The sequence below is a fragment of the Pseudochaenichthys georgianus genome, chromosome 7, assembly GCF_902827115.2.
Source record: "Pseudochaenichthys georgianus chromosome 7, fPseGeo1.2, whole genome shotgun sequence".
Lineage (NCBI taxonomy): Eukaryota > Metazoa > Chordata > Actinopteri > Perciformes > Channichthyidae > Pseudochaenichthys > Pseudochaenichthys georgianus.
In genome coordinates this window covers 34,148,391-34,167,791 of record NC_047509.1, presented here as the reverse complement: position 1 = coordinate 34,167,791, position 19,401 = coordinate 34,148,391, and the positions used below count along the sequence as shown (strand labels likewise).

General features: G+C 42.4%; 1 protein-coding gene across 2 annotated transcripts in view; it reads right to left on the bottom strand.

Moving 5' to 3' along the window:
• The window catches only part of plxna1a (plexin A1a), a 320,685-nt gene that overhangs the window by 41,255 nt on the left and 260,029 nt on the right, over positions 1 to 19,401 (bottom strand). For both annotated transcript variants that reach the window (XM_034086873.1, XM_034086874.1), the window contains exons 17-20: positions 19,225 to 19,318; positions 16,732 to 16,968; positions 11,455 to 11,598; positions 3,806 to 4,040 (exon numbers count right to left, since the gene is read on the bottom strand). In XM_034086873.1, the coding sequence (XP_033942764.1) occupies positions 3,806 to 4,040; positions 11,455 to 11,598; positions 16,732 to 16,968; positions 19,225 to 19,318 (710 nt within the window). The remainder of the gene's footprint in view (positions 1 to 3,805; positions 4,041 to 11,454; positions 11,599 to 16,731; positions 16,969 to 19,224; positions 19,319 to 19,401) is intronic.

Genomic DNA, 19,401 nt, shown 5'->3' with positions numbered 1-19,401 from the left:
GTAAAACTCCCAAAAAGTTTTGTGAAGCCGCCATTTTATTATCCTCGCATTAGCATTATTAGCATTAGCATTAGCCCAGCGCAGAAACGCAGAGAGACTAATTTATGGCAACACAAAAGAAAACATGGGAGCGGTGGAGATGAGGAGGTGTCGGCGTTCTGGCGATTTACTCGGAAGGCTTCAGTAGAAGCTGCTGGGAGTCCCAGCAGCTTCTACTGAAGCCAGTCCCCAACTCCGGGGACTTCCGGCCGGGGACTTTGGGCGGCAGTATACGCCGTGAAGTGGGTTGCGGCCTGCCAGTAAACCCAAAGCAGAAGAAGAAGAAGTGACGTCAGCGGCTTCATTTGCCTAATCCACCCCCAGGGACTTTTTCTGGTGTGAACGCGATCTGTACTTAGTTCATGCGAACTAAAGAGTTTGCATGAACTAAGTTCGCATGAACCTTTGTGGGAAAAGTACCGCAGTGTGAATGCGCCTATAGATAACACGGCAGGGTCTGTGACAGTTTGTTTTCATCTAATTTCAAATAAACAAAGTCTTGATTTTTGGAATATTAATCTTGTTTCGCCAAATTCAGATGATAAATACAGCTTTGAAGCTTTGAAGGCATAATTACACGCGGTAACTTAAAGAGCCTGTGACACGAGTTTCCCCCATCATCCAAACCCATCAATTTGAGTACATATTGTCCCCTTGAAAACCGTTACTGAACTGATTTTGTATATTTGTACTTTGATAACCATTAATCTGCCTTCAATGTTGACCATTTTCTGGATCTTCTCGCGGATTCTTCAAGTCCCGCCAAATGATGGGTGACGTCATTGCGGGCACAGCGCTCCAGCTGCACCTTTCAGGATCCCAACTTCTGCATGTAAACGTTTATATATATACAGTCAGATGTAAACGCACGACGGCGCACACAGCAGCAAGCTCAGACAGCGATGACAGGTTAATGTTGAACGTGTCTGAGAGCTCATATGAGGCTGAAGGATCGGTTTATGTTGTATCTGTTAGAAGTTTAGGAATGAGGTGCGTCAATATGGGCGATCATATGGTCATGGAGCCAGTGGTGGAATGGGACTAAAAATCATCCCGGGACTCTCGACCGGCCCACTTCGGAAGTTCGGTACCGCTAGTAAATTGTCAACGGGGGGAGTGGGGGATGTCAGGGGCGGTGGGTGCTGTAGATAGTAAATGTAAATATGTAAATATTTGTGTCACTGCATCCTGGTAAAATACAAATATAATGTATAATGTCTGTGTCTTTGACATTAGCGCTGCTCGCCACCTGTGCCCTGTACTACGAAGCCAGTTCAACATACCCTGGATATGTTTGAGTAACAAACAAACTAACAACAACAAACTAACAAACGAGATCTCGCTAAGCGGTCCTACGACGCTGGTTATCAACTCGGTAAATCAAGCCAGGGTTTCTCTCTCCAGCTGAGAGCGCGTTCACGTCTAAGACACGAGTGGATCTGACTTTAATTACATTTGACTCGAGTGTTTCGTCAACATAATGAGTTGCTTAAAATAATACTTCTGCATCCAGTCTGTGACACTGTGAGTGTTGCACGGCCAGATGAGGCTGGAGAAGCTGACTCAGATAAGGAAATATATGATATATTATGATATTATATGATCGATGATCTGATTGATGATGTGATATGAATGATAAGTGCGACACGTCGGCGTCTTCTCTGCATGGCAGTTTAAACTGTATTTCCTTTATCCTGTAATATGACTTGAGAGATTTAAACTCCGCACACTGAGTGGATCTCTTTTCTATAGACGCCGGAGGCGGGCAGCGTCAGGTAAAATAAGTTATGTAACCTTCTCAAACCTGAGCCTCACGCGCCGCCTATGGGGGATGTGCTAGTTACTTATCCGACCGGCCTACTTCGGTACCGGCCCATCGGGATTCGTCCCGATGGCCAGTTCGCCACTGCACCCAGCCCACGTAAACTGTCAACGGGGGGAGCCTCGCTGCGGGGAAACGGTGGACCTAGTGTCCCGATCGGAGTGGGAATAATAATAATAATCCGTGCATTTTATCCATTAATTTCCCCGACATTGTGGTAAAAAAACCACACGTTTAATCCATGTTGTTGGTGTACAACTACAAAAAGCATCGGTTTGTTTTCTCATCAGGAAATGCAGACCGGCTCAAACAAACGATTTTTAATCATCATCCTCACGATCATTTAATGTATCATATGTTCGCCGCATTGACATGAAAGCACTAATAAATGTAGTTTCATCCACTTGAGTTTACAACTACAAAAATAATCGAATCATCTTCACCACGATCATCTATGTTTATGTCGCCAAATTGACATGAAAGCACTGACACATATGAATATACTGTAGTCAACTTCATTAAAACGTTATTAGCGTGCCTAAACTCAGTAATTCACCATTTATACGCATGACAACACACTTTGTCCGTGTTTGGCTCTCTCGCCGCACAGTGAAGCGTTCCCGCATTGACGTCACTTCCGGCTTCCCCCAAAACTTCAAAATGAGTCGAAGGAATTTCCCCGCGATGTTCGAAATTATTGATATTTAACGGAACGGTATCGCTTTTTCTTTTTTTGACTCGGAAGACATGTGCTACCAAGCAAGCGCACTCAAGATTGAGAAACACCCAGGGGCTTGATTGGGGCTTGACCCACGTCACTCAAAACGGCTCAATAGGCACACTGTAGACACTAATTAGAAGAACACAGACTAAAACAGCAATGTACAGATGAATCAGAGGATTAAACATGATCTTAAAATATATTTTAAGATGTATTCTTTTTGCATTTTTTTGTAATTATTATTTTAATACTTTTTATTTATTTTTATTTTAATTAATTACGTTGTTTATACATTAATCTGAGGGCTGCAAAAATTAGAGGTGGGGGCCGCCATTTGCCCATCCATACAGCACCATTTGGTTTGCCTCCTGGCTGTTTGCTGCGATGATGGATTTTATAACGCTCACTAAATTGGCTGCTTGATGTTATATCAACCCTTCCTATTTTGTAAATAAAATACTTTTCTACTTGCAATGACTCAACTATGGCGCAGTGATGCATTTGCCTCAGTAAACACATCCTGCAGGAACCGTGTTGTCAGTGATGCCGGCAGCATCCAGCTGCTTTGGATGGCATCTCTGAATGGAGTATCTCTCTCTACGTGGTATTCTTTGGCTATTACATTCAACTTTTGCAGTCAAGACTATAGATTCAGAACATGGATGTGTGAAGAGAACTGGATACAGTGTTAGAGGCAGGGCTTTTTTAATTCCTATAAAAGTTGCTTAATGGAAGAAAAAGCAATAAACGCGTGACTCTTTCGAACAAACCTGGATCTTGCAGGGAGTAAAAGCATGAGCATGAGCATTTGCGTTTTTATATAAGCCCCGCCTCCAATCCGCCACGTCACAGCTTGGCTCAGTCAACAGAACGAAGAGTGAAAATAATTCTGAACATGGCATGTAGCGCACTTTATGAGGGCTTTTCAAGTGTTAGGACTGGGTAGCTGATTTTGCACAAAAAAAAGACATGCCAATTTACAGACTCTTCTTTCCAAATGTTTGTCAATGGAAAAAAAATGTTTTGGACCCAATGACGTCACAGACTAACACGGAAGTTGTCGTACCACAGTTTGGCCAATACGGACATTTGCTTCAACGCTCTGTATACTTCCTGGAGTCTTCAAACTTTAACCTGTCTTTAATCAAGTATAGTTTCAAACCCAATTAGCATAGCAATCTCACACAGTTGATTAACAAAGGTTCAATCCCACTGTGTCCTACCTTCTTTACACTCCAGAGCCACTCTGGACTCCAGGTTGTCCATCTGGAGCTGCAGACGTTTCAACGTGCGGTCGGCGTCCCTCGACTTCCTCTTGTAGGCGATCAGCACAGCGATGATGACCAGCAGAAGCAGGCCGCCCCCCCCTCCGATGCCGATTATGGCAGGAAGTGTCAGCAAGCTGTCCGAGTAGATGTGAAGAGTCCCGGGGGAGTACTCGAACCCTCCAGCACGGATCTGAACACACACAGATTCCTAATGTTTTAATACTAAAACGTTTTTCAGGGAAATTGTTACAATTTCAAATGAAAGTTCTGACACCGATCAAGTTAGCCCACTGTTCCATAAATGTTCTACTTTTTAAAATAGTTTTTGGAACTCAAAAAAGGAAAACACACTACTAAGTGCAGAATTACATTGAATTTAGTATTGTATGCTGTATTCAGTTTCAATGTTGTTCATTATGCAGAATTGTCTGGTCCAAAGCGGTCTATCATGTCTAAAAAGTATTTTCTATAGCTGATGCTTAGTTATTTCCTTCTATCCGACATTCTAAATCAATCGAAAGTCCAGTGTGTTGCTCTACCACAGAAGTGAAGGGACAGGAAATGGGTAGTTACTGTGGAGAAAAAAACAACACACATTTGTTGCTTTTTAAAATTCCTTTTTCAGATTGAGTTTCTGGCAATGATTTCCAGTTCCAAATATGTAAAAGCCGGAGTCACAACTTTACAATCACGCTGCAAAACGAAGCATTGGACATATTTACATTGAAATAACTAAAGTATGTAGTCAGGCCAGAGGGGTCTTCAAATGGTTGCCATATGAAGCCTGCATATTTTTTTCTAATTGTGTTACTCTATCATTATGACAGCTCAGAAAAGGGAAGTTTGTATAATCTGTTCCCAGGATATTTTCTTGTATCTGACATTCCAAATCAAGCTTGACCCGCGCGTTGCCATCCATGCAGTTCCTCCATAGGAAAAGGCAACTTTTTTACTTTAAACATAATCTTTGTTGTTTAGGATTTGATCTTGTATAAGAGTCAGAAAACCAAACAGGCCTCCTGCAGCAGGTACTCCGGGAACGGAAGAGGTGGTCTAAAGAAATGGAAGGATGGTGGTCTGATGAAAGAGAAGTTGGTTGACCTGATTTCTACCACATCATTAAACTTGTATGCGTTCTGTACTCCCACTAAGCAGCCGATCCTCTGACAGGCTGACATGGGGGGGGGGGGTCTTACATCACCTGGAGGCTGCTGTGAACACTTCTCGTCGGAAAGGTTTTAAGTCTTGCCTTTAGGGCAGCACCTTCAGAAGGTTTTGGTAATGAAGATCTTTCAAGTTAACTTTGAATAACTCCTTCTGCACATATTAATCACTAACATTTGGGTTTTTTAAGATAGATATTTAGGCGGTAATTTTCCTCATCCATCAAGGTTAAGTTTAGCAAACTGATTTAGGTCAGAGAGTGTGTAGGCTGTGCTTCACACACGTACACACAGTATAAGTAATCAAATAAAGTAATCACTAGCATTTAAATCCCTCCCCAAGGAGTCTTGGTAATTATGGGAAGTCAAACACATGTAATGTTTTTTTCTGACTAAATAGATTTACATAAGTGCAGTGCGTCTCAGAGAGAGAGAGAAACAAGCTCACAGCGCTGGAATCCATCAAATCAAGCTAACAACAAGGGGGGTTGATAAGCGATTAAAATGAGGTGTGATTATGCACTTTGAAGCTCTGGTAAGTGCACTTGCATGCTAACATTATCAAAGTGTGAGAGTGGTTATATCAATATCAATGTAGGCAATATCTACATATTTAATTTGCAATAGTAGAGACAATTAGATGGGCCGAGAGGAGATAAGGAAGACAATTAGCTGCGGACATGATCAGGCTGCAAAGGAGGAGATTCATCAGAATTAACTTGTATACAAAAGCCAGCTATAGTTTGAGTTTGGATTAGTTAGGTTACAGAAAGACTTCCTACTCTGATAACAAATCTTTAAAGCGTTTGCTATTCAATCTGCAGCTTAATGTAGCACATTCCAAACTTGTTTCTCTTTCACTGTACTCTACTTGCCCAGCATCAAACGGCAGACTGAGAAACCAGCTGTGAACATAGTGAAATATTTAGGAGCTACAGTATAGAGTGAGATACTGTATATGTCCTATTGTTTTCATATAATATGGCCATGTCAAAATTAGCGCAGTGAACTGGGAGTGTCAGAAAATATACTTATTAGGTCTCACAAATGTGTTTCCGAAGAAAGAAAACATTTTTGAAAGGCCCTTTTCAAAGGCACTGCATTTCAATTTCAGTTTAAAACTGCAAATATTTTTGCAGAATTTCAAATGCTGATATCCCATATGTATAGTATATTTAGTAGTAATAGTACATTTCTGTGTATTCTAACTGATTTACTTTTTTATTTTAAATAGTGTATTTTTATTACATTGCATTTAGCTGACGCTTTTATCCAAAGCGACTTACAATAAGTACATTCGACCAGGAAGACACAACCTTGAAGAAAACAGAATCATATAAGTACATCAGGTTTCATAGAGCCAAGCATTTCAAGTGCTACTCAACTGGCTTTAGATAAGCCAGTCCTTTATTAGTATATAAGTGCTCTGTTAGCAGTTCTTTGTTAGTAATTCTATCGCTCGAAGTGGAGTCGAAAGAGATGAGTTTTCAGTCTGCGCCGGAAGGTGTGTAAGCTTTCTGCTGTCCTGATGTCAATGGGGAGCTCATTCCACCATTTTGGAGCCAGGATAGCAAACCCACGTGTTTCTGCTAATGGGAACTTGGGTCCCCTTCGCAGCGAGGGTGCAGCGAGCTGTTTGGCTGATGCAGAGCGGAGTGCACGTGCTGGGGTGTACGGTTTAACCATGTCCTGGATGTAGGAAGGGCCAGATCCATTCGCAGCATGGTACGCAAGTACCATTGTCTTGAAGTGGATTCAAGCAGTTACCGGAAGCCAGTGGAGGGAGCGGAGGAGCGGCGTGGTGTGGGAGAATTTAGGAAGGTTGAAGACCAGACGAGCCGCTGCATTCTGGATGAGCTGCAGAGGTCGGATGGCACATGCAGGTAGACCAGCCAGGAGGGAGTTGCAGTAGTTTAGGTGTGAGGGGACGAGAGCCTGGACCAGAACCTGCGTCACTTTCTGGGTCAGCTGGGGGCGTGTCTTCCTGATGTTGTAGAGCGTGTATCTGCAGCAGCGGGTTATAGCAGCGATGTTTGCAGTGAAGGACAGGTTGTTATCTAGGGTCACACCCAGAATCCTTGCAGTCTGAGTCGGGGAAACACCAGAGGGGCCGATGTTGATAGTCAGGTCAAGAGTGGGACAATCTTTTCCCGGAAGGAAAAGCAGTTCAGTCTTGTCAAGGTTGAGCTTGAGGTGATGAGCAGACATCCACTGAGAGATGTCAGCTAGACAAGCAGAGATGCGTGCGACGACCTGGGTCTCTGAGTTCTCTATAGATTTAATATAGTGTTAATATGTATACTGTATTTACGGTTTGTTTATTGTTGTTGTTTTTTTGTATTGTGCATTTACATGCCGATGTAAAAAAAAAAAATCAATATTCTTGTTGATGCCACTCCAAGCATTAGTCAGGTAAAGGACTTGCAGTTTTTTATGATATAAAACGGATTACCTGGTAAATTAATACGCACACATTTGATGTACAGTAGGTCTTGCACAACCGATCAATAAAGCAGCACGTATGGAGACGAACCGGTGCTTTTTGCCATTCACATTACCAATTGATCATCTTATCATAGGTCACTGCTGTATCTCGTACGATCATCCAGGGGAGATCATTTCCTCAGATGACTTCACTTGAGCAAGTGCAATCAATATTAAATCGGTGACACATTTTCGAGGCATTTGTCTATTTTTATTCTCCTGACAGACTGACTGACAGACGGAGGAACTTTAAAAGCTGAAGGCCAAAACAAAAGGGAGGCACACAGCTGCCAACACACACTCTGTACCCCCCCACACACACACACACACACACACACGTCTGGACACCCATTGGGGTCCCCTGTATGTAGGTCATTCTACACGGGGAATAGTATTGTGTTACAGCTGTGTCCTTCTTCTGCAGAGTTCCGCAAACACAAACATGCAAGGCCACACACACACACACACACACACACACACACACACACACACACACACACACACACACACACACACACACACACACACACACACACACACACACACACACACACACACACACACACACACACACACACACACACACACACACACACACACACACACACACACACACACACACACACACACACACACACACACACACACACACACACACACACACACACACACACACACACACACACACACACACACACACACACACACACACACACACACACACACACACACACACACACACACACCAGAAGAGATCCGAACAGACAGCTCTATTTTTTCTTCGGCTATTGTCAGACGAAGGACTCCGCCACCCCCGCCAACACATCGCACCGCTCCGATATTCGACATGACATTTTGTTTAAAAAAAGAAAGATAGAAATCCCAGTTCCTTCTTGGATCTGGCTGGTTGCGTTGAGAGCTATCATGTTGAATTACATGGACGCGCTGTCAGTGGCTTTCTAGGTATATTGGCTGTAGCTCGCGGGGAGTAGATGTCATAAAGATATAGTGGAAATGACTGTGAAAGGACGTTGGTGATGAGTTTAGAAAAGGGTGGGTGAACTCGCGGGATATACGAAGAAACATCCGCGTGTTCAGAGAGAGTTCTGCGTCTCCTGGCTGAGGTTTGACCTTCCGCTGTACAGATGCTCCAGGAGCTGCGCAGGCATTCTGAAAGCCTGCTGCCGTCACCGTGAATCAGTCGTGTCATTCTGCAGGCTGCTGACAGCTCTGGACAAGAACAGCTGAACGCTTTGCCGCGGGACGCACTCGCAAGCTTGTTCCGACTTTATCCAGCACTGTGTCGCACTTTTGAGAACCTCTAGAAATGAAAGTGACAGCATTCTTTATCACTGTGGGAGGTGATGGGAAAAAGTAGCGGCTTCACACAGGAAACAGGAAGTATATCTCAGTGATGACGTGAGGAAGACACCGTTTGCACATCAGAACGCTTTATACGGTGAACGTGGGTTCTGGATTAGAGCTCGGAGGCAAGCTTAGCGTCTGCATATCAGCGGCATCGTGCAGAAACAACTCTATTCTTAATACTGCCTTTTCTGTTTCTTAATTTCACTTATGGTTGCCTCAAATTCAGTTGTAGTTTATCTTCTAAAGACGGTATGTATATAACTTTAGACTCCTTTAGCAGACGTTAAAGAGGACCAGTCTTTACTAAAGAAAAGGGGAAAATGCTGTTCCAATATTTTTAATGACGCACCATTCCGTTGTTGACAGATACAACCCATCGTGAGCGACACACATTGTTACTGTGCATGTTCAGCCATAGCTTGCCATATGAGTTGAACTTTTAACAATTTGTTAAACCAAAAGGAAAACTCTGAACGATATATTAATAACTGTAAATCATAAAATAAAGTCAACATTTCACTGTGTGGGGGTTCTTAAGTGATATTGTGTAATGCAACATGTTTGAATGGTGATATGCACGCTAAACCATATGTAGGCCAACAAAGTAATGCATATATTGCATAAAGTATTTTTTATTCAAATTGCAATACAATCATATTACCATTCATGTCGATACATAGAGTGTGGACATGAGTGTAGGAAAGAGCGTGAGCAACCATTAGTTTCTCTTTCATAAAGGCCCTGTCACACTGTCCCGAAATTGACACCCGATGGACACACGATAAAGGAAATGTTCAAATTCGGCTGTGATCGTAGCAACATCGGGCCATTCGTGAGGGCATCTAAGCCATCGTATGACCGCCGGTGGAGTTTCTCAGGCTCCGGCAGCAACTTCGTGAGCGGCAACTTCGTAAGGCACTCGTGAGGGCATCTTGTCAAATCGTGTCATCTTCGTGTTATCATCGGGGCATTCACCCTCACTCTGATCGGGGCGAATGCCCGATGGCACCGAGGATAACAAGATGCCCTCACGATGGCCTTACGAAGGGCAAAATTGACACACGAATTCAACACGAAAATGAACCTTCGCAAGGTCCTTCGGCAATTTTTTGGCATGCCAAAGATTTTGCCTCCGCTCACGAAGTTGCTGCCGGAGCCTGAGAAACTCCGCCAGCGGTCATACGATGGCTTAAGATGCCCTCACGAACGGCCCGATGTTGCTACGATCACAGCCGAATTTGAACATTTCCTTTATCGTGTGTCCATCGGGTTGTTTTATTGCACAACAAAATCATGTAAATATATTATGTAAATAGCCCAATTTGTGTTCTGTGAAACTAAAAAGGATATAATATATTATTTTGAAGGACAGTTGACAGGAAGTTGTTGTTGCTATGGAAACAACATTACGGAGAAAACGTAATATTTTCTACATATAAAGACGGAGAAAGTAAAGAACAAAGTCTGAAGATATCAGTACTGTATCATAGTACTGTAACATAATTGTTTTTGGTACTTTCATTGCAGTTGTATGTCTTAAATTTAATGTAAATGTTGCCTTCGTGTGTGGTTCGGGGCCATCTTCGTGCGAAATTCACAATTCCATATTCGTGTATCCATCGGGTGTCAACTTCGGGACAGTGTGACAGGGCCTTTACTGATTTTAATTTAAATCTGGGTTACAAAGTAAAAAGCATTTTTTTACGTTTTCCTTGTTTATGAAACCTGCATGGAACAACACAAAACATGATAAGAGCGCATGGGGGAAGTATCTAGATGTGCTTATATATTGAGTAGCAATTGTCCTCCTTAACTCCAAGACATGTTTTCACTGAGGTGAAGAAAAAGTGTTAGGAAAATGTATTGTTTTGACAATTCGACCACAACCATGGTTTTCAATTGGCAAACGTTCACCGTGTTCCTGTTTCAACACGTTATGCCAAAAAGTGATGTCCCTGTGAGTTGGGATGTTAACACCCTTAGCGAATGTAACTCTTAAGCACTTAACTTTGCATATCTGTGCTTTGTATTTGTATACCGTCATTAGTATTCATCAGGGGTCTACCTCCTGAAACGTCCACTTTAGCAACAGGCTATCTGAAGGCCAATGAAGATCAACATGTTAATTAAGCGTTAGATATTTAACAGCAGCCTTGGTGTGCAAGCGCAATGAAGCGTATGCTGAATCTGTCAAGAGGACATTGTTTAGAAAGGGTTATTCACATAGCTCATAAACAAGGTTAGAGTGACATTATGGGCGGCCATGTTTTTATCTTCGTAAACATGAATTACTGTGTCAGCGTGCACATAACAAGTAGAGCAGGTGGTATTTTTGGTCCTTTTATAAACTGCTTTTTGGAATTAATCTGGCATACTAAAACCTGACCCAGTTGTTTAATGAATAAGAAAGAACAATGGATTAAGAAAGAAGTCTAGCATGAAGGTCTCGGCCCATCATTTGGAGCGAGGTCTCTTTCGGATAATCAATTCGAGGCATTCTGGTGCAAAATGGCACGGAATCATTTCAGGAAGTGACGTCAGATGAGGAAGTGCCTGATGGCGGCAGAGCACCAGCGGAGCGTGACTCACCGTGACTTTGTGTTGTCCGGTGAGGTTGGGCCACTCGCACAGCAGCTGGCTCTCAGACAGGGTGAGGATGCAGGGAGTCTCTCCGATCAGCACCGTGTAGTTCAGGCGACTGTTCCCCGGAGCCGAGGGGATCAGGTTTCGACCCTGAAGACAGACGGAGAGAGATGTGGTGAGGAGAGGCATTCAACTCATTCCAGCGAATAGACTGTGTGTCATGGACGTGCGGCCAGGGGCGGCAGTGCCCTCCTCGTGAAAAGTAAAAATACAAATAACAATCAAATAAATATTAATATTTCTCCACTGGTCTGTGCTATAAATGTATGTTCTGTTTGATTCCATTAATTTTGATCATATTTGTGGTAAAAATGGCTGAAATGGCGTATTTTCAGTTCCCATACGATGAGATGCGAGTTGCCTCACCTCGGATTGCGTAATCCCTCGAAACTAGGTTGAGCGCATGCATTTGGCGCGTGCCTGTTGCTATCACTCTGTATGTCGCCAATATAATGTTTACAGAGACTTTAATATGCGTCCTGCTGACTTTCCATAGTCTAGCTAATGTATGTAATGTATGTGTGTCACTGTTTGAGATATTTAGTCTTGCTGATGTGACATAAAAGCACAGTAAACAGACTCAAGGTGAGTCAGACAGTAACATGTGGGCGCACGTGAGCCCACAGGTTATTGTTGCTACTGTTATTCGACGCAGAGACGGTAGACTCAAACAACAAGCTCGAGTTTTGAAACTACAAAAGATAAGGAGGACTTTTACAACAAAGTATTAGAGATTTGTGTCCAGAAGGATAGGCGCATGGACTTCATCTTCAAGTCAAGGTAAGTCCACCATTTTATTGAACATGGGATCTTACTAGAGAACAATCCAATATGTAAATGAAACTACATTGTGTGGGTATCCTTTTGTTGAACGGTCTGTTTAAAGTTAATCGAAGCATCAGACTAAAAAAGCTTTTGAAAATAACCGAATATTTCGATTAAGGTCAGAATTAGGGCTGTCAAGTTAACGCGCTAATGCAATTTAACGCGTTAACGCCCCGTAGTTTCAGAGCCCAAAGGCTTGACGTTGTTGTTGTTAGTTGGATGGTGGGAGAGGGGGGGGGGGTGCTAGTGAACTGTTCCAAACAAACATTTGCATAAAGCATATTTGTCCACTCATATGTTGATAAGAGTATTAAAAACCTGAAAATATCCCTCTAAGGTACATTTAGAACAGATAACAAATGTGCGAATAATTTGCGATTAATCACGATTAACTACGGACATCATGCGATTAATCGCGATTAAATATGGACATCATGCGATTAATCGCGATTAAATATTTTAATCGACTGACAGCCCTAGTCAAAATATAATAATATTTGTAAATCTGACTGATAGAGTCAGTGCCTCACCAGCCATGAGCCTCACCGCACGTCACTGCTGTGTGATCATCATAGTACATTGCTTTGAATGCAATATGGAAAAAGGGCTCAAGCATTATGTGCTGGCGCTACGTCGCAACCTTTTACTTATTTTTGTCATACTACTAACGTTATGGACCACAAAAGACACAAAACAACGTCTTATTGAGTACGTTTAAAAATGTTTTGCCATGATGTACCCATTGGCTAATATTGGTGTGGACGATTTATTCGAAGATGTACAACTAAAGTCTAACAGCCAGGACAATGCTTGATGCAAAGTAAATTAACCTTAAGAACTTTTAATGTTGCACATATTAACTATGGAAGCAGCCTTTACTCGATGCACAGAGAAAGTCAAATGGCTGAAAGGTTTCATATCAAACTACCAAAGGAAATGAAGCGCTATGGATACATCACATATAGATGTTGTCTTATACAGTATACCAAAAGATTTCTACTTTTCAATCATCAATTGTTTACTTGCAACTGTAGAATTACCGATACAATGTTCTTCTTCATCTTTTGTATGTTTTATTCATGAATGTCTCTACTCTAAGACGAATATTGTTATTTTGTTTTGTAGTGTAAACCCATAATGAGTCCTCACGCCGGCTGGAGAAGGAGAGTGAGACATGACACTGAAGGTAGAATAAGTGTCCCCATGCTTGCATTTAATATCGAGGCAGTTGGAAGTCACAACAACTCTAGTCCACTAAAGTCTGTACCGGTGGTGTGTAATTGTAAACATTTGTCAATATTCTGTTCCACTTTTTCATTTCCATATCAAGTTCCAATTCGACACACAGTGTGTCTGTTATGGAAGGGGGCGGGGGATTGGTGTGACGAGGGGAGACTCAGCACATAGAAAGAAAACAAAAAGCAACAGGGGAAAAGTTGAATACAAAGAAAACAAGATGAGGCAAGAACACATCAGGAGAGCAGAGCAGCGATGATGAGAGGAGGGAGGGAGCTGCCAGGCCCCCCCGCCGGCTCAGCAGTGGGACGCAGAGACAGACTCCGTTCTCCAATCCATCGTCTCTGCAGGCCGCCAGCCCGCTCCGCAGCCCTGTAAAACATGCATCCCATCTCACACACACACACAGAGTTCACGCCACGCATGCACTCCAGTTGAAGCCACACACGGAGCTGTTGCCACACACACACACAGTCCAGGAAAGAAGCATCACGCGCCTGGGACACACTCTCACACACACACACACACACAGCAAAAAGCACTCCCGGAACACCAAGACCAGATCAATGTGTTCTCTCCTGCCAACACACCTCGGCAACAACACAGCCGACACTTCAGATGAGAAATTAATTGCGTGGCGAGCGCAGTGCACGCATCTCTGAGAAATGCAGCCCCCCCCTCCCCCTCCCCCTTCCCAGCATCACACGCTGCCAAATTGCATTTTTGTTCATCTCATCACCGCTTCCAATGGGTAGGCAGTTCCACCGGCAAGCCAAGCAGGAGATTTGGAAATTACCGAGAGGCTCTTTGCTAATAGATTATCGTTTAGGAAATAAATTACGGCGGTTATGCCGCTTTCGATCTCTTCGTGGAAATAAGCGCCGTGGCAGACTCTCTCTGTGATAACATAAGAGATAGTCGAGGCACATTCTTGCAGCAGATAAAAGCCCTGAACGCTGGATTACATAGAGGACATCAATGTGACACTAATCTCAAATAAATTACAATTATTGTCCAATATCTCAAATAAAGAACATTTGTTTTTCAGCACTAACGATGTTGTGTCAATAGTTAATACTAGTATGTATATGTCATGGTTGGGTTAGGAGACAATGGGCCCCCGTGCACAGACCTGCACAAAGACCCCAGTGGCTCTTCTGTTAAAGCAGGAAACACATGGTGTGTGTCTGTTTGTGGTTGTTTTGTGTCTCTTTGAGGTTGTGTTATCTCGGGTCATAGTCTTTGTTAGTCTCATGTTGTGGTAATGCAGCTATTTGTATTATTTGTTGTAGTAATTGTGTATCTATTAATGGTTGTTGTTGTGTCTCTTTGTAGTTTATTTCCCCCCCGTTAGAGTACCTTGAGTCTCTCTGTAGTCATTGTGTGTCTCTTTATGGTTGTTATCTCCCTTTCATAGTCATCATGAGTCTCATGTTGCGCTCTTTGTGTCCCTTTACAGCTGTTTTACATCTTTTTGTTGCTTTTCTTTAAATCTTTTAGTCTTTTTGGGTCTCCATGTTGTCTTTGTAGTTTGTGGTTGTTTTGTCTGTTTTCACCGTTTTTGTGAGTCCAATTGTAGTCTCTTTGTTTGTATTTGCAACTGTTTTGTGTCTCTTTGTAGTTGTTTTCCTTCACTTGTAGTCTTTTTTGAATCTCTTTGTAGTTGTTATATGCCTGATTGTGGTCTCTTTGCAGCCATTTTGCATGTCTTTGTAGTTGCTTTGGTCTCCTTGTGGTGTTTTTACAGCTCTGTCGTGGTTTTGTGTCTCTTTATAGTCTGTATCTGTTTCTGGTCCTCTCTAAGTCTCATGGTTTGCACTCATCTCTTTGACATTTTAAAGGTGAAGGTCAGGGGGGGCCATGACATGTTGTGCCCCTGGGCCAGAAAAACCCTCTTGACTAACCCATCGATAGTTATTTACAGACACTGATCTGCTGGTTATTTCAGAGTAATAGCATGCATACTGTAGCCACTTTAATTTCTCTCCAATAACTCTTAGAATACATATTCCAGGTGAGTTTTGTAGGATAAAAACTGGCAATTAATTTCATATACTTAAATCCAATTACTGTTTATAGACATAAAAACGAAAATAATTCAAATGTCCTACATCTTGGGACTGCGTGCTTCAACACTGCCCTTCCAGCACTAGAAACATAATTACACAAATTGAAAAGACTGTTATTTAAGAGGGCTCGAGGCTGCAGAGAAGAACGTTAGTGAAAGAAGTTGCCGTTAGTAACTGAAGGAAATAAATGGGCCTTGGAAAGTGTTTGCTTTCAGCTTTAAATGAAACATTTGTGAGATGTTTTTCCTCCTCTCCAAAAGACCTTGTAAACACATTCGGAAAGATATACCAGTGTTTGTGTGTGTGTACGTGTCGGTGTATGAAGGCGTTGCCATTATTAATACAAGATAAGGTCAATATGTTTGAGACTTTAGCAGACGAGTGAAAGAAGAGAAACCTACCACCTGAGACGGAGGTCTGAATAATGTAACCGCAATGTGTGTATAAGGTGTACAAGTGGGTACACAATCATTTTAACACACTTTTTGATATGGTGGTGGTTATGTGCATTTTTCTTATTGTAAGTAAAATGATCTTATTGTAAGAAAAGCGCTCTCTTTTGAAGTGTTGTTCTGTAAAGCAATCTTTCTAAACACACGACATACAGTTTGGGCGTTGTTGGCAGCTCTGTTTTGACTCTTTATGGGATTAAGGGAAGTTTAGAAAACCATCGTTATGGTTACATATCGATTATTCCCCATCCCCCATACCTTTTATACTTATGATAATATGAAGTACACTAAACCTACTTTGCTCCACTACCTGTTGCTTTGTTGTTTAGATGTCTTATGTATGTATAGACTGAAGATGTTGACTTTTTGTCTGGGACATTTGACATTCCGGTTTCTCAAGCTACCCCACCTTTAATTAAACTAAATCTGATTAATTGTATACAGGAACATTTGACTTTTTTGATAGGGTGGCGATTCCCTCGTTCATACTGTATGCGCTGTCTAAAGTAATACCACTGATCATGTTCAATATACACCTGTTTTTCAATATGTATATTGCTAACGTTACCACTTCGAGGTAAACACAAATGAAATGTTCATGCATGCAAGTGATATCTGGAACACAACAGTGCTTTTCTGACCTTGAGAATGAGCGGCGATGTTGGTTTGAGCTCCAGTATCCCTGAGGGGCTGAGCGGCTCGAACACGGGGTCGGGGTAGTAGCTGAACGTCTCGTTGACCACCACCAGAGCCTTCACGTTGTCCATGTAGAAGCCGATCTCATCCGGGCCTGTGCCGGAGTCGGAGAAGCCCAGCTCAGAATCAGCTACCGACGGAGCCAGGCACACCATGACGGAGTTATTATACACCGTACAGTTCTGAACATGGGGAAACAAGAAAGACCTTAGACGTCGTAAAAAACGTATTCTCTCTGTGAAGATATATGTACAATGAATGTGCACCGAAACCTAAATGCACTCGTTTTTATACTATTCTAGTTAAAGTGTTCTTGACGGGAGGATGTCTTCTATAAAACAGGTAGCCTGGCCTTCTTTATAAAATAGTCAGAATAACCTGCAGGCTATCCGTTTATTTAAAATCAGATCTTCCGGGTATAATGAACCATCCCTTCTGTCAATGCCCCGTGTCGCTGCAGTGCTGTTATGCCTATTGGACATGTAAATTGGTTGCACATGTATGATCAACTGTTACTAATGGACAATGGCCTGTGTTCCTTTGCTTGTACTGGGGGATATGTAACATTATTGCTTTGGAGAATACATGAATACAAGATGTCATGGCCATGTTTGCTTCAATTTATAGGAAGTAGACCATTTACTAAATACAAAAGGTGTATGAATAAATAAGGATTTGAAGAGGCCCTATTTCGTTTTTCAGGTTTTTCCTCTTTCCCTTCTTGTAGTGGGTTAAATAGTATAATGGGTGAAATAGTATACTATGTATAGTATAGCTAGTTATAGTATATTATAGCATAGTATAATGTCCCTCCCTTACACTCCCCTTTGACCATTAAATCATGTAGGCATTTCACAGTAGAGACACAAAATACACATACCAGAAGATTAACATAGCAGGGCTCCTTTAAGTACAACTCCATATGTATATAAACAAATTCAGCGAATGAAAAGATATTAAGCTAACGTGCGTCTAAACACAATAAAAACATGTAAATATTAAATAAATTGCTTTCATGTTTTATTTTTTGACAACAAGAGGTGCAAAAGGAGTGCAATTTTTCACAGGGATCACAGAGATTTCAAATCTCTCCCCACGTCCAATTGCAGTGCCATACAATGCAGTAATACCACTTTTGACAAATGATTGTGTAAAGTGGACATGAGGTTAATTGTGATTGATTCTTATCTTAAGTTGGCTGTCACGCAGTTATGAAATGAAAAAGTAAAGGCTGTTTGGAAGGGAAGCAAATATAATACAAAATGTAAAAACACCATAGTATATGCAGCGTTTCCCACAGATCTGAAATACTTGTGGATACTTGTGGTGGTTACTGAGGACGATGGGGGGGGGGTGGGGGGTGCTAGTGGGTGAACTGTTCGCCGGAGCCTTGCAGCGGGGTTACTGCGGAGCGCATAAAGCAGACCCTTCACGCGACAGCAGAGCGAACAGGTACAGCAGGGGTAGAGTGAGGGTTCATTGTCGTCCACTAGTTAATCGATCGCAGATGGCGTCGTGCTAAAAAAAAATTAAACCTAAATGGGTCGCGGAATATAGTACGTTAATATACCTGGGCGGCCCGCCCAGGTAAAGTCTATGTGTGGGAAACCCGGATATGCTTTGGAAAAAGGCTGCCATTTCAGTATTCGTGGTTTGTATTAAATGGGCGACAGCATTAAAAACATGGTCCTGTAAGTAGCACTTTGATAGAGGGCTGTGTGGGATGCATTCTCTTTGCCTCGCAAACAGGTTGGAGTGCCGCAGTTTGATTTGAAGTGTTCAACCTTGCCAACTATAAGAGCTTTAAACTCTCAATGCCAATCACTAAAGTGCTTTGAGAATCTATAGAATTGACGAAGCTCTTCAACTTTTCAGATGAGACACTGAATTGGTTTCTCATCTTTATTCCCCAAGCATCTCCATCTGTCTCTCCTTCACTCACGCACACAGTCCCTCTCATGTTGTCTCTTTCTTTCAGTGACACAAACACTCATGTGGTGCGCTGACATTTGAAAAGCTCTGTGGCCTGAGGTAGCGTTAGCTGTCTGAAGCTGTATCTGTGCAGGGAGCAGACTCACACAGACAGTGTGTCTGCCACCTTTAGTGGCACAGTACAATAAGTTGTCTGTAGATCATGTTGTGTATGTGTAGGGGTATGCCTGCATATATGTGGGAGTTAATGTATGTACTGTATGCGTACAGATGAATAATGTAGTATGTATCTACTACCAGGGTGCCTTTGTGAATTTATATGTGCTCTACGTACACTGGGCTGCCTGTTAATGTTAGTCTGTGTGTGTGTGTGTGTGTGTGTGTGTGTGTGTGTGTGTGTGTGGTGTGTGTGTGTGTGTGTGTGTGTGTGTGTGTGTGTGTGTGTGTGTGTGTGTGTGTGTGTGTGTGTGTGTGTGTGTGTGTGTGTGTGTCACATCAATACTCACATGAAAGGATTCTGCCTGCCCATACTTGGCCCTGATTTTTGGTTCTCGGATGGTTGCAAGGTTGGTCCCGCTCACTGTCAGTAGAGTGCCACCACTGTAGGAATAAAGAGAGGGGAGAAGAAGAAGGTAGTATAACAACAACAACAACAACAACAACAACACCACATGTACAGTAGG